Source organism: Macrotis lagotis, chromosome 5 (assembly GCF_037893015.1).
Source record: "Macrotis lagotis isolate mMagLag1 chromosome 5, bilby.v1.9.chrom.fasta, whole genome shotgun sequence".
In the NCBI taxonomy this organism is placed as follows: Eukaryota; Metazoa; Chordata; class Mammalia; order Peramelemorphia; family Peramelidae; genus Macrotis; species Macrotis lagotis.
In genome coordinates, this window is record NC_133662.1 from 201,331,253 (window position 1) to 201,345,878 (window position 14,626).

The window sequence follows — 14,626 nt, forward strand, 5'->3', positions numbered from 1 at the left end:
CTATAAGTATTGTTTTAGAGAAATATTTAATACTTCATTTGTTAAATCAGCATATATTTAGCATCTCCTGTACCATTGGACTTGGGTTATACTCATTGTATGATGAAATCAGGTTTGTGGTATTTTATAATGGGGTCTGACCCCCCCATATATTTATATTGATATCTTTTGAAAGAAATATATACATTTATTTCTTCTCTTATTGATAGATTTTCATTGTGTCATCCACAGACGTTACTTCTGCACACTGTGAATTTATTGTCTGGCAATAATTTGAGTAATGGAAAAAGTAGGCAAAATCAATCTGGTGTTTCCTAAATAGCAGTTCTGTATTTTTTCTAAATGTGTGCATAAAATCCAATACTGACATTGACAGATGTAACCAACTCTAGATTGTCTAGAATTTTTAATTCGAGTCTGTCTTCTTTGGCTTGCTCCCTGGCGGTCTACTCTGTTGCCAAGTTCATGTATACTCAGGGAATGAAAGTTAATTAATATTGGCATAGAAAAAGTGTAATTAGGAAGATGCATATGCTGTTTCTGTAGGAAAGCCAGAATAAAGATATAATATGTTCCACAGCCAAAAATAAAGATACTTTGTTGTACTGGCACCCTAACTCCTTCAATGCACATATTCAAAAGTTGTCCAACAATTTGCCCAATTCCAGTGAAAATAGAAAAGGGATGCTTTAAGATGATAGATTGTATCAGTTATAAGCATGAAGTGAGCATGCATCAGGCAGAATCTCAAAACTGTAGTTTGCCTGAACATAGACAGAAGCTAATAAATTCAGACTACTTTGCAAAACAAATAGGAGAGATGGTGGCTAAGGTGAGGAAGCAGAAAGAAAAGACTATGTTTTGTTCATTAGACACCAAATGTTTTTGATTTTGTGTTTAAATCTAATTTAAGCTGTTAAAATAAATTTAGTATTGGTTGACTAGAAGGACTATACTTTCTTAAAAACTTCCATGTGAAGTTTGTGTATATCATACCTATGAAATTTACTGGGTAGTTGGAGTATAATAAAAGTTGAAATATCCCTATCTGTTAATTTTAGTTAAAGAGATTCCATAATATTTGCAAATCATTTTTCTGGTTCAGGGAAAAAAAACACTTAAAATAAGTTGAAGTAACTTACAAAGTTCACAAATAGAAAGATTATGGAGTTTTTTCCCTAATATTGTGTTGACTCCTGAATGAATTTATTTTAGGACCCAAAGATTTTTAGGACTTTCAAATCTCAGATTAAAGCTTCAAACTTTATTTTGATTCTTTTTAAATTTTGTCTTTGTGAATAACAAAATATACCTTGGAAAGGGAAAAAACAAACAAACATGGCTTTAAACTCTTGTAATAGAAGCATATTTAGGTTGATGTTTAGATCTAATCTTTAAATGTATTACCTATATTCATTGCTCACTGTAAGGGTAAAAAGTATATTTCCCTCTCATGCTGATTGAGATTTATATCCTTAAAAATATATGGGTGGCTAGGTGGCAAGTGGATAGAACACCCATCCTGGAGTCAGGAGTACCTGAGTTCAAATCTGGCCTCAGACACTTAATAATTACCTAGCTGTTTGGCCTTGGGCAAGCTACTTAACCCCATTGCCTTGCAACCCCCCCCCCAAAAAAAACCTAAAAAAAAAACCAAAGCTAGATTTTGTAACTGTATTGGCATTGCAAATTTCTAGTAAAGAAACTCTCTACCCTTGTATATTGGTATCTGTTTTCTAAATGTTATTGTCTTAGAGAATTGCTTAGACATACCCAGGTTTATGTAGCCAATGGACTGAAAACAGGACTTGAACCCCCAGGTCTTAGTGACTTCGGGACAGTTTTCTATCCACTATGCCACATTACCTATTGAGATTTCTATTATTTAATCATTTAAAATAGTGGTGATTTTTGTTTAATTGTTCTGCCACATGATTTGCATTCCTGTGTTAATGTCTTTTTTTTCCCCCCATTTATTGTTTTAGGTTATCCCCTTCATGCCCCTGAAGCCTACTTCCCTTATTTTAAAAAGAATAATGTGACTACAATTATTAGACTGAATAAAAAGATCTACGAGGCTAAGAGATTCACAGATGCTGGTTTTGAGCACTATGACCTCTTCTTCATAGATGGCAGCACACCAAGTGATAATATTGTTCGACGATTCCTAAATATATGTGAAAACACCGATGGAGCAATTGCTGTACATTGCAAAGGTTGGTACAAGCCCTTTGTAGTTTGGTTTTCTGACTTCGAATGAGGTTCAATGAGGTTGCCAAATCTCAAACAACAATCAAAAAAGCCAAACCAAAACCAAATGCAAGGACTTAGAGCAACATGGTGGGGAGGAGGGTGGGGGAGGAAATGGGAGGGGAAGAATAAAATCCTGATCTTTTCTAATTCATAAAACTGAGCCACAAGAGCCTCTTTAACATTCCCTTTTCTGAAGAAAAGATTTCTCTGGGTGTGGAGAACCAGGGGCCATTGACTGATCTCAGATGATGGGTGAGGTTTTCTGTCATGACTCCTGGAAAAACTGTTCCCAAACTGTTTTCTGGGATTGTGCACTTTGATTAGGAAATGTAATATGCACATTACTGGGGATGTTCAGCTGAGTCTCAATTAGTATGAACAATGAATCCCTTGAAGTGGAGGTATTATTTGGATCTGCATGACATATTTCTATTGGACCAGAACCAGTTGCTGTTTTTATATAATTATAACTTAAAGTAGTAAGAATTTGAATATTTATAATATTTCAATATATATATTTGCATTCATTATTCACACTAATCGGGGCATAGTTACAATATTTTGAAAGAGGTAAAATTTTGTATTTTTTTCTTTCAAAAGTCTTTTACTTTAATTTTACCCTCTATTTGAGGTTCAGTGCCTTCGTATTCTCTGGTAATTCAAGATCATCCAATACTTAGTAAGGTTTCTGAACCCCTTTTTCTTTTCTTTACCATCAAAAATCGTTACTTGCCATTTTCCTGTTTTAGTTGTGTCTTTATTCTTTGTGACCCCATTTGGTGTTTTCTTAGCAGGGATGGTAGAATGATTTGCCATATGTCCTTCTTCAGCTCATTTTACAGATGAGAAAACAACCAAAATGGATTAAGTGACTTGTCTATAGTCTAGCTAATAAGCATGAAGCCAGATTTGAATTCAGGAAGATGAGCCTTCCTGACAATAGATCTGGCACTCTCTCCACTATGCCACCTAGCTGTTCTTAATGATATGTACTCATTTCAACTGCATAGGTTAATTTTAGTCTCTGATCCTAGTGGTGATAGTCATTTTTTGGTGAAGTATTAGTGATCCTATGAACAAGGTAAACATTGGCTCTCAGAAACAGAAACATTACCAGAAGCAAGCAAAGCCATCAGTTTCTAAAGGATAGCAAATTGCACTTCTGACTGTTTTTACCTTTTCTAGAATAGTGTGAGGTTGGGACATACTAAAGTTCTTTAAGATCATCCTTCCTGCTTTCAGTGAGTTAGAACATCTCTCATTTCATTGGTAGAGAAATAGTCTGGACACCTTTGTACCCATAACATCCTTGTTATTTTGCATGTGTAGGTTTTTAAAAATGCCACTTAGTGGTGCTGTTCTCATATTTTAAATCTGGAGAAGGCAGTTTCTTGAGCATTTTCTGGAAATTGGCTGGTAGGTGTTAAGGATTATATAGCTCTTTTTTTTCTATGTCTGAAGCTACTGTTTCTGACTTATTCAGATGAGCATGACTTTCGTTCTGATAAAAAATTTAAATACCATTTTGTAGGCTCTGGTTTCTATGTTTAATATTCGTGTAGGTGTAGAGATTTTGATGAACATGTGAGCTGCTTGTAGAAGCTTCAGTTTTCCAGAGCCCTGGAAATATCAAGATGATCAGCACGTGGCCCAGGAGTTTAGATGAGGGCATCTGATGGCAGCCTTTATGTACTTTGAACATAGCCCTTATCTCCTGTCCTCCCAGCCCCCCCCCCCCCAACTTCCTAGTTGAATATTTCTATTTTTGCAGAACTGAAAATATAAAGGATCTTGCTTAAAAGATTCATTATTAATTTGCGGTTTGCTCTAGCAGGCTTTAATTCTGCTTCTAATCAGGTCACAGTGAGTGGGGTTGAGTGGGCTTCTTCTCGATGTGATTCACATACATCATAAGTTTGCCTTGCCATTCTAATTTATTACCTTTTTCTATAGTTGAAGATTGCTTCGATTTAGAAAAATCCAAGTTTGATATCTCAGCAGTGGGAAAAATAGTTAACTAGCTACCTGTATTAAATTGAGCTAAGAACCCATATTCCCTTTTTCATCTTCAAAATATTATAACATCAAAAAGAAAAATAGTTAAAATTCAGAGTTTTTGCTGACATGAAAATGAATTTCATTTCACAATAAAGTAATTGTTGGTGTACAAAGTCATACTTTTTTCTTTCCAAGAAAAGGCATTTTATCTGTAAAATATACTTTGGGTTTATAGATTCTAAGGAGACCAGACTTAATAGTTTTCATTGAAATTCTCTACCTTGAATGACATGTGTGGTACTTCACCTCTTGAATCCTTCTAAAAAGAAACCTGCTTATTAAAGCATTGCTTATTACATGAGTTCTCTTTACTTTGTGTACCTAAATAGATTGTTAATTAGAAATATCATTTTTGACATTGAATAATTTTTTAAAATTTTATATTCCTAGTAAGAACCTTAAGCAGTAAAATCAATTAATTGATATTAAACACTAAAATCAATTAATTGATATTAAGCTATCTTGGTAGGGATATTACAGATCTCCAAATTGAAGATCTTTCCAGGTGTCTGTTTTGCTTGTTTCCACATACCCATATTTATAGTATTATTTGATAAGGCTTGTAACTCCCATCTTAATTACAGCTGTATTTTTTTTGTTTGTTTGTTTGTTTTTAGGTTTTTGCAAGGCAAATGGGGTTAAGTGGCTTGCCCAAGGCCACACAGCTAGGTAATTATTAAGTGTCTGAGACCGGATTTGAACCCAGGTACTCCTGACTCCAGGGCCGGTGCTTTCTCTACTGTGCCACCTAGCCGCCCCAAGCTGTATTGTTTTTAATAGAACACTTGAATCTACTATGGGCCTATTAGTTATTTTGACATCTGCCCTAATTGAGTCAGCTTAATTTTCAGAGAATTGAAGTAGAACTGAACAGTTTAATTGAATATGAGGGAGGAGAGAAAGGGAAGCTTATCCTACAGTAAATGAAGTTCAGTAGTTTTTGGAAAAGGAATGAAAATGCCATGTCTCCAAAGGCAACTTTGGTGTTGAAAGGCAAGTAGTAACATTTATGGAATTGGAATTTTAAATTCTATAATGATTTCATATATGCAGTTGCAGCCTTTTTATTCAGGCCTTAGGGATGATAAAGGGTTTGGCTGTGAATTCTTGGGAAACTTAAAAAACCCCCACCATATCTGTAAAGTTGAATACTAATTTCCCCTACGGGTTTTGTAAAATTAATAGAACAGCAAAGCAATTATTATTGGACTTGATATTAATATATATGTATATAATGTGTATATATATATATGTATATATATATAATATATATAATATATAATATATTATATATATATATACATATATATATATATATATATATATATATATATATATATATATATATATATATATAGTATCTTGATTATCTCATTTATACCACTAACTGTATACGAGTATCTTTGGTTTAGACTATTTTAGCAGTTAAAAGAAAAATTTTAAAAAAGAAATGGTGAAATTTTCCTTCCTTGTTCAATTATATGTTAAGAACTTCAAACCATTCAGTACTAAGAACATTCTTTTTATAGATCTAAATTACAGACTCTATGAAATTTCTTTAAAAAAAGAAATGATGAAACTTTAGTTTTAGAAATGTTTGAGAAACTTCTATATTCTTTCACTTTTAGCTAATCGAACCAGAAGGGCAAGGTACTGAATGAAGGACATGATAAATCATCTGGTGTTGGAGAGATTTTAGAGGCATATATGACTGCTAAAAATATACGACCTCCAGGAGACTCTACTGAAACTCACTGAGCCCTTGTTCTGTAGTCACAAATGATCTTGTATTTGGATTAGTTGTAAAGGATTCGAGCTCCATCCAAGTAATATAAAAGTAACAATCATCTTCATTGTCATATTTAGAGTAAAAAGGGTTTGGTGTAGGGAAAGAGGTAGTAACTCCTCAGAATATTAACTAAATTCTAAAGGAAGTTTTTTTGACAAGAGCAAAATACAAGGAACCTATTAAAAACATCTTAAACAAGGATAAATAGGAATTAATGTCATGATAATCAATTGTAATAAAAAATGAAGAACAAATATTAAATACCTTGTGTTACCTACAACTTTTATGAAGTAGCGATAATGACTGTCCAGATTCCTGAACATAGTTATAGGTCAAAAACAGGGGATGAATTATGGAAAACAATTTTCCTTAATATTTTATTCATGAAAAGTTAATAACAAATGATGAAAAAGATATATTTAAAGGCTTACCATGTAAAAGGTTCCATTGCTCACATTGATTCTCCTTCTTAACTATACCATTGCTATCTCCCTTCCATTTAGTCAGAGTAGAAAACTCCACATTCCTACTGCCTGATGTATCATCAAAGATGATTTGTTGGGGTGGCTAGGTGGCGCAGTGGATAAAGCACTGGCCCTGGAGTCAGGAGTACCTGGGTTCAAATCCGGTCTCAGACACTTAATAATTACCTACCTGTGTGGCCTTTGGCAAGCCACTTAACCCTGTTTGCCTTGCAAAAAAACAAAAAAAAAAGCTGACTTGTTTTCTTTTAAAAGCTTCTCCAATTCACTTCCTCTCCAGTACCAGCATTGTCTCTCCTGCTGTTGATCCTTCATCTCTCTATTATTTGTTTGTTTGTTTTTTTTTGCTAGGCAATGGGGTTAAGTGGCTTGCCCAAGGCCACAGAGCTAGGTAATTATGTGTCAGAGGCCGGATTTGAACTCAGGTACTCCTGATTCCAGGGCTGATACTCTATCCACTGCACCACCTAGCAGCCCCCATCCCTCTATTATTGAGCATCTCTTTGCTATAATTTTGACTCTGCTAATTTAATCTATGAGCTACCAATCCAAGTTTCTTTAAAAAAAACCCAAACTATTTTGATTATATAATTTTTTCTCCTCAATAACCAAAATAATGACTTCCCTTTTCTATTTGCATCAAGTTCAAATTCTGCTGTCTGGTTTATAAAACCTTCCTTGTCTAACCCTGCTTCTTTCTAGCATATATTTAATTCACCCTCTTACTTCATGTTTTTGCTGATGGTTTTTGCCCAAATCTCCTTCCTCACCTCCCTATGGGTGCCCAATGTGGCAATATGAGGATTTGTATAGGAAGAAAAGAGAGCTGAAATAGGAGATTGAATTAGTTGGTTTTTGAAGTTCCCTCCTGAGAGTCGTTGAAGAGTCAGGGGAAAAAAGATAGTTTAAATAAGCTAGGTATTTTCAAGTTTGTAAGCACAGTGGGATATTGTGAAAAGAGTATGTACTAGAGTTGTGGAGTTTTGGCATCTAGCCTTGGATCTGTTACTAGCTAGTAGAGACATTTGGCAAAGTGCTTTCCTTTTCTAGCCTTCAGTTTCCTCATCTAAAGATGAGTAGGAACTACCCTTTTTGAGATTTTGGATTGGAATTTCATTATTTATAAGGGAAGTGAAGTAGTAAATAAGGATAAGTGCTAGAAAATTTTAATTTCCACATTTATAAGAACATTGATCAAGGTTAGGGGAAAATAGTCACTAATTTCAAACCAAAACTTTATTTAATGCAATGGAGAGAGCACCAGCCCTGGAGTCAGGAGGACCTGAGTTCAAATTTGGCCTCAGACACTTACAGCTGTGTGACCTTGGGCAAGTCAGCTTAACTCCATTGCCTTGCAAATAAACAAAACTTTATTTAAAAACTATATATATTAAAAAGCACATCTTGTCCAGACTAATCTTGTCATAACTGTCAGACTAACAGTGAATCAGTCAGTAACCAATCAATAAACATTAAGTTTGTGCAAGGCACAAACTACATAAATAGGCAAAAGATAACCCCTGCCCTCAGGGAACTTACAATATAATGGGGGGAGGGACAGCTAGGTGACAGAGTATATGGAGCACCAGCCCTGAAGTCAAGAGAGCCTGAGTTCAAATATGGACTCAGAGACTTAATACTTAGTAGCTGTGTGACTTTGGGCAAGTCACTTAACCCCATTGTCTCACAAAAAAAAAATAAAAAAGCATCTAGTGGGGTCAGCAACATACATATACATACATACACACACACACACACACACACACACACACACACACACACATATATCTCAAGCCATATACAAGATAAATTGGAAATGATTAACAGAGGTAAGGCATGGAAAGTTAAGAGGGGTTTGGGGAAGGCTTTCCAGTAAAAGATGGTATTTTACTTGGGACTTAAAGGAAGTCAAGAAGGTCAGTAGGCATATTGGAGAAAGTCCTGAGGGGTCAGCCAGAGTAACAGGTCTGTAGAGTTACGACAAATTGCTTTGATTAGAGAAGGGCTTTTGAATCTGATCTTTCTGATATTAATAGTCACTGTAAAATAAAATCTGGATTATATAATTTATTTGCTTGTAGAAGTGGCTAATTGTCCTTATATAGAATGGTTATCAATAGATTCATCTCAATCTGGGTAGTATTGATTTCTTATATGGATTAATTCTAGGTTTAATATTTTAATAGTTTTCCTAATGAATGGTCATATTATATATATGCATGTGTGTGTGTGTGTGTATTTCCAGTTACATGTAAAGACAGCTTTCAACATTCATTTTTTGTAAGATTTTAAGTTCCGTATTTTTCTGCCTGCCTTCCTTCTTTCCTCCCTCTTCATGACAGCGAATAATCTGATGTTATATATGTATGTACATATTATATATGTACAATCATGCTTAACATATTTCCATTTTGATCATGTTGTGAAAGAAGAAGCAGAACAAAAGTGAAAAAAGAGTCATGAGAAAGGAAAAAAAACAACAAAATTTAAAAAAGTGAAAATAATATTCTTTGGTCTGCATTCAGACTCCATAGCTTTTTTCTATGAGTGTGAATGACATTTTCTATCACAAGTCTTTTAGAATTGTATTTGCTTATTGAAGTACTGAGAGGAGCTAAGTCTTATCTTAGTTGATCAACATACAAGGTTGCTATGAAGGTGTACAATGTTTTCCTGAATCTGCTCATTTTATTCAGCATCAATTCATGCAAGTCTTTTCAGGTTTTTTTGGAACCCACCTGCTCATTATTATTTTTTGTTTGTTTTTTACAAGGCAAATGGGTTTAAATGACTTGTCCAAGGTCACACAGCTAGGTAATTATTGTCTGAGGTCAGATTTGAACTCAGGTCCTCCTGAATCCAAGGCTGGTGCTCTGTCCACTGTACCACCTAGCTGCCCCTCATTATTTCTTATAGAAGAATAATATTCCAACACACTCATAATACCAATATTTGTTCAGTCATTCCCCAATTGATGGCATCCTCTCAATTTCCAATTTTTGCTGCTACAAAAAGAGCTGCTATAAATATTTTTGTACATGTGGATCTTTTTCATTTTTTTAGGCTGTCTTTGAGATACAAATCTGTTGGTGGTATGCACAGTTTTATAGCCCTTTGGGAATGTGAACAGTCCATCTTTAAAAATTTCAAGAAAAAAAGACCAAATTATTTTTTTAAATGCCTTTCTAATTTAGTTTCATACTTTAATATAATTGTTATCTATTTGGATATTGTCCTTAAATTTTTTTAAACTCCAAAACATCAAAGGATGTATCAATATCTGAAAGTATCTTATTTAAAATTGTATGATTTAAGAATCATACAGTAAATATGATACTATTGATGCCAGCTTGCCAATATCTAAAATTTATTGATATTACTGTATCATAATTACCTATTCTCATGCTGTATCTTATGCTCTATCTCTTTTTTTTAAGCTGGTCTTGGGAGAACAGGAACATTGATAGCCTGTTATGTAATGAAGCACTATCGGTTCACGCATGCAGAAATCATAGCATGGATAAGAATCTGCCGGCCAGGTTCTATTATAGGACCTCAACAACACTTCCTGGAAGAGTAAGTATCTCTTTTCCATTATTGTGTTATAAAATTTGTTCCCAATCATCTTTGCTTCTTGTTCCCTGTTCATGGACCATGTCAAGTCTGTGGTTATAGAGAGGCCACATTGTGGGAAGGCTTTCTGTCTAATGGAGTTTTGTTGATTTGACAGCTAATGGATTCTAACTTGGTGCCTTTTATATAATTTGCTGAGGTGAGAGTGAGGAAGAAATCACAGAGCCATCTCTGCCTACCTATTTTCTGTCATTTTTTTCTTTGTCTGATTTGGCTACAGTGCAATTTTCTTGTGTCATTTCAGTTGGCACTTTTCATTCTTTTCTTTTGTTTGAATGTCTAAAAATAGTGAAAAGCAGCACTGAGGTCAACCAATGAACTGAATAATATTGCCATTGTATTTACACGTTACTGAACTATTGATGCACCTGTGGGAAAACCAATCAAGTCACTAATGACACAAAAAAGGGAGATAACCTGATTTTGGTTTTAGTCCTAAATAGTTATGTGACCTTGGACAAGTCACTTGACCCTCTAGGTTCAAGATGATTTTCTTCTGTATTCCTTAGCTCTCTTGCTTCACCTGATAAAATTTCACTTTGTTCATCAATCTAAAACTATTTGGAAAAGAAGTAGCAATTTCCCTTGGCCCCTACCCCATTTCAACTTGTACTTCTAATTTCCTTCATTTATAGAATTCATTGAATTGTCATTCCATTCCCTTACTTGAAAGTAATGTACCTGTTTTTCTATTTGTTATATTTCTTCATTTTTAAAATATAGATGTAAGTCTTATAATAATAGTTTTATATATGAATGAGACTATTATTTATTCCACATTAACGTAAAGCCACATACAAAATGGATAAATGATATTGACAATAATGATAAACTTGAAAATCCTAAACTTTTTGTAACTAGCAACAAAACATTTTAGAACTAGGAGATCACAACTCATCTATTCTAACTTTCTCATATTACAAGTGAAAAAATTGAAGACCAAAAATATCAAATGCTAAAATGCTAAAAACAGATTAAATTCCAACTTCAAAATAATTCTGACAAATAACAAAATTGATTAGAAAGGTTCTATCTGAATCAAGAATTTTTAAAGCTTGTTTTTATTTTTATAGCACAATCATTTTCCTTTTAAGTGCTTCCCAATTCTCATTTTCAACTCTCTTTTGTAATAGAAAATATTTAAGCAAAATTAGCTGCTAAAGTGTCTATATATGACAGTGACGGTTTATACTATATTCCACACCTATAATCTACACTTATCACCTGAGAAGAATAAAGTGTGGATTGTGATCTTATAAATCATCAGCGTTCAACTACTTTTTAAGTTGTTGTCATTTACATTCTTATATATGTACATAGAAATATTTATAAAACACACATTTATATAAAGATACATAAAATATATAATTATAAAAATTTATATATTTATATGAATATATATTTATAAAATATATATCAGTGAAGAAGATATTCTTCACTGAATCATTTAATGCAAGTCTTTCTTTTATGGTTCAGCAGGATGATAAGGGGACAGAATGCTCAGGTTAGAGTCAGGAAGACCAAGTTTGTTTCTTTCCTCAGATAGCTGTTTGACCCTGGATAAGTCATTTATCTCTCAGCTTTTTCTCATTCTTAAATGAAGGTGCTGGATTTGTTCCAGCTTTAAATTTAATTCTGTGCTCCAATAATCTTATATTTTACTGAATTCATAATTTGCTATTTCTTATGGTATAATAATATTCTAATACATTCAAACACCACAATATGTCCAAACATTCCCCAATTTATGGACAGCTTTCATTTCTACCTGTTTTTTTGCTTCCAAGAAGAGTATATGAATATTTATTTTATCTCTAATTCTTATCTATTTATCTAGCTATCCAACCCCTTCTTCTTGTCATTGATCTCTTTGGGTCAGTGATCACAATGTAGTGACTTTTATTTCATAATAATTGGACCAATTCATAGCTCCACTGGCAAGGTGGAGCTATCGTCCCCTAGTCTCTGCAACAATAACTTCAACGAATATTTTTAGAGCACTCTGCTCCTAGTACTATGCTTTGTACTTTGGTAGAAACAGGATCAAAGAATTTCAGAGTTGGAATGGATCTCAGGAATCATATGACCTATTTCATATCTGAAAAAGAAATCTTTCACCAGCATGCCCTCACATGGTCATCTGATCTTTGCTTCAAGATCTCCAGTGAGAGAGAGTCCACTACTGGTGATCTCCATTTTTCTAATTACTAGGAAGTTTTTTTTTCTGTATTTTAAACTTGAATTTGTTTTCAGCAACTTCCATACATTATTCCTATTTGTTCCCTGAAGGGTCAAATAGAGAAAGTCTAATCCTTCTTGTTCATGATAATTCTTCAAATAATTAAAGTCAGTTCACATGCTCTCTTCTGAGTGTTTTCTTCTTTAGGCTAAATACTTCCTACATTTGCTAAATAATCTTCAAATGGCATGAATGGGGAAAAAAAGGTCATTTTCCAACCTTGTTGCCCTCTTCTCTATCTTTGCCACCTTATTAAACAGAAGTATTTTTTTTAACTTAACATATTGTCTTGTTTGGGAAGATATCTTTATCAAAATGCCTCTCATATAGGAATAAATTTATTCAGACCACTATGAATGATATAAACATTATCAATTGGCATATCCATATCTTTCCTTCATTTCTAAATACATGAAATGGTGAACAATACAAAACCATATAACAGAGTGCTCAATTATGTCCAATTTATAAACATTGGAATTTGGAGGAGAAAAAGATTTTTGAGAGCTCAAATAATTAGAGAACTGTTTCATAGAGAAGATCAGGACCTAAGTCCCATTCAGGGAACATTAAGTGCCTACAATATTCATGATTCTCTGCTAGGTACCGGGGGATACTAGGCAAAACTTAAAAAAGACCTTGCCTTTGAAGAACTTAACATTTTATCAACATAGGTAACTATTTGAGAACTATTAAATCAACTATTAAAATCTTATCTTCCTTTGGAAAGGCAGTAAATTTTGAGCTAAATGGGTAGGATTTGGCTAAGTGAGGGAGGAGGGAAGTATATTATGCGCCTGAGAAGTAAGATATTATTGATATGTTGCAGCATTCCTATGCATACCACAATATTTCTCTCTATTGCTCTTTGGGTGATCTTGAATTTTGAGACTTTGAAGGTTGTGAAGTTTTGTTCCTGATAGACATCTGAGTAATAGTCCTTGAAGAAATTGGTGACAAAAAGATGGAGTTTCGTATTAGAGAGAATATCAGATCATTTAGAAAAGTTTACAATTTGCTAAATGGAGTCCTGCCCATTCTTTCCTATCTAATTTATTGCTCATTGGCAATATCTGTTCTAGTTATGTATTGATAATGGATCAGCTGACTTAGCTTTTCTTGTCTGGATTTTTAGACTGTATTCTTTTAAGTGGTTATGGATCTTACCTAGGGACTCCCCTCTTCTAGGATTTAGTGCTTTTCATTGATATGATAAATAATTTACTGAACTCATGAACTGTTTTCTTTTTGTTCATTCTTGATGATTAAAACTATAGTTAGCTCTGCTCATGACTTAAAATTTTCTAGCAGTTTATCCTTTTAATTTCATTAGATCACCTCCTGAGACTTAATTGTGAGCTCTAAATTCACCACATTTATTACTAGAAAGAGAACCTAGAGATTTAAAATTAAACAGGACTCTTGAGATCTCTTGAGTCTATCTGATTTTATAGGTGAAGACCCTGAATCCGAGAAAGTTTGCTATTAGCCTAACATGATATATATGGCATATTTTTTCTACTTTCTCATTTCTGACTCATTTTTCAACTCCACGACTCCACTACTCTCTTTAAAATTGCCATTAACTTCATTATGCTAAATTCAGGAACCTCTCCCCCCCCCAACCCTTTTCCTTAGTCTTCCTCCTTCTTGACCTCTCTGCAATATTTGACAATATTGATTAATCACCCTCTCCTGGATAAACTTTCCTTTCTTTGGATTCTTGTGACATTGCTCTATTGTGATTGTCCTCCTAACTGTTTGACTGATCATTTGCAACCACATTTATAGGATCAACATCTGTTGTCTTGCTCTCTATGTATGGATGTAGCCCAGACCTCTGTCCTGGAATATTTCTTCTTTGCTCTCCATTTTATCCATGATCTTATCAGTATCCATGGGTTCTGATGTCATCTTTATTACAAAAGAATCTCTGCATTTATTTATCTGGTTTTTACCCTTCCAACAGTGGCCTCTCTCTAGGCATGGATCTCTAGCTTGCCCGGTAGAATCGTTGATGGAATAGACAAATTCAACTTGCTCCAAAACAGGACATGCCTTTCTTTTTATTTTATTTTATTTTATTTTATTTATTTTTTTTTTAGGTTTTTACAAAGCAAATGGGGTTAAGTGGCTTGCCCAAGGCCACACAGCTAGGTAATTATTAAGTGT

The 14,626-nt window shown here is 33.9% G+C and overlaps 1 protein-coding gene across 11 annotated transcripts in view; it reads left to right on the top strand.

Moving 5' to 3' along the window:
* CDC14A (cell division cycle 14A) overlaps positions 1 to 14,626 on the top strand; it is a 250,070-nt gene that overhangs the window by 168,428 nt on the left and 67,016 nt on the right. For all 11 annotated transcript variants that reach the window (XM_074188266.1, XM_074188273.1, XM_074188274.1 and 8 more), the window contains 2 exons: positions 1,986 to 2,216; positions 10,020 to 10,158. In XM_074188266.1, coding sequence (XP_074044367.1) covers positions 1,986 to 2,216; positions 10,020 to 10,158 — 370 coding nt within the window. The remainder of the gene's footprint in view (positions 1 to 1,985; positions 2,217 to 10,019; positions 10,159 to 14,626) is intronic.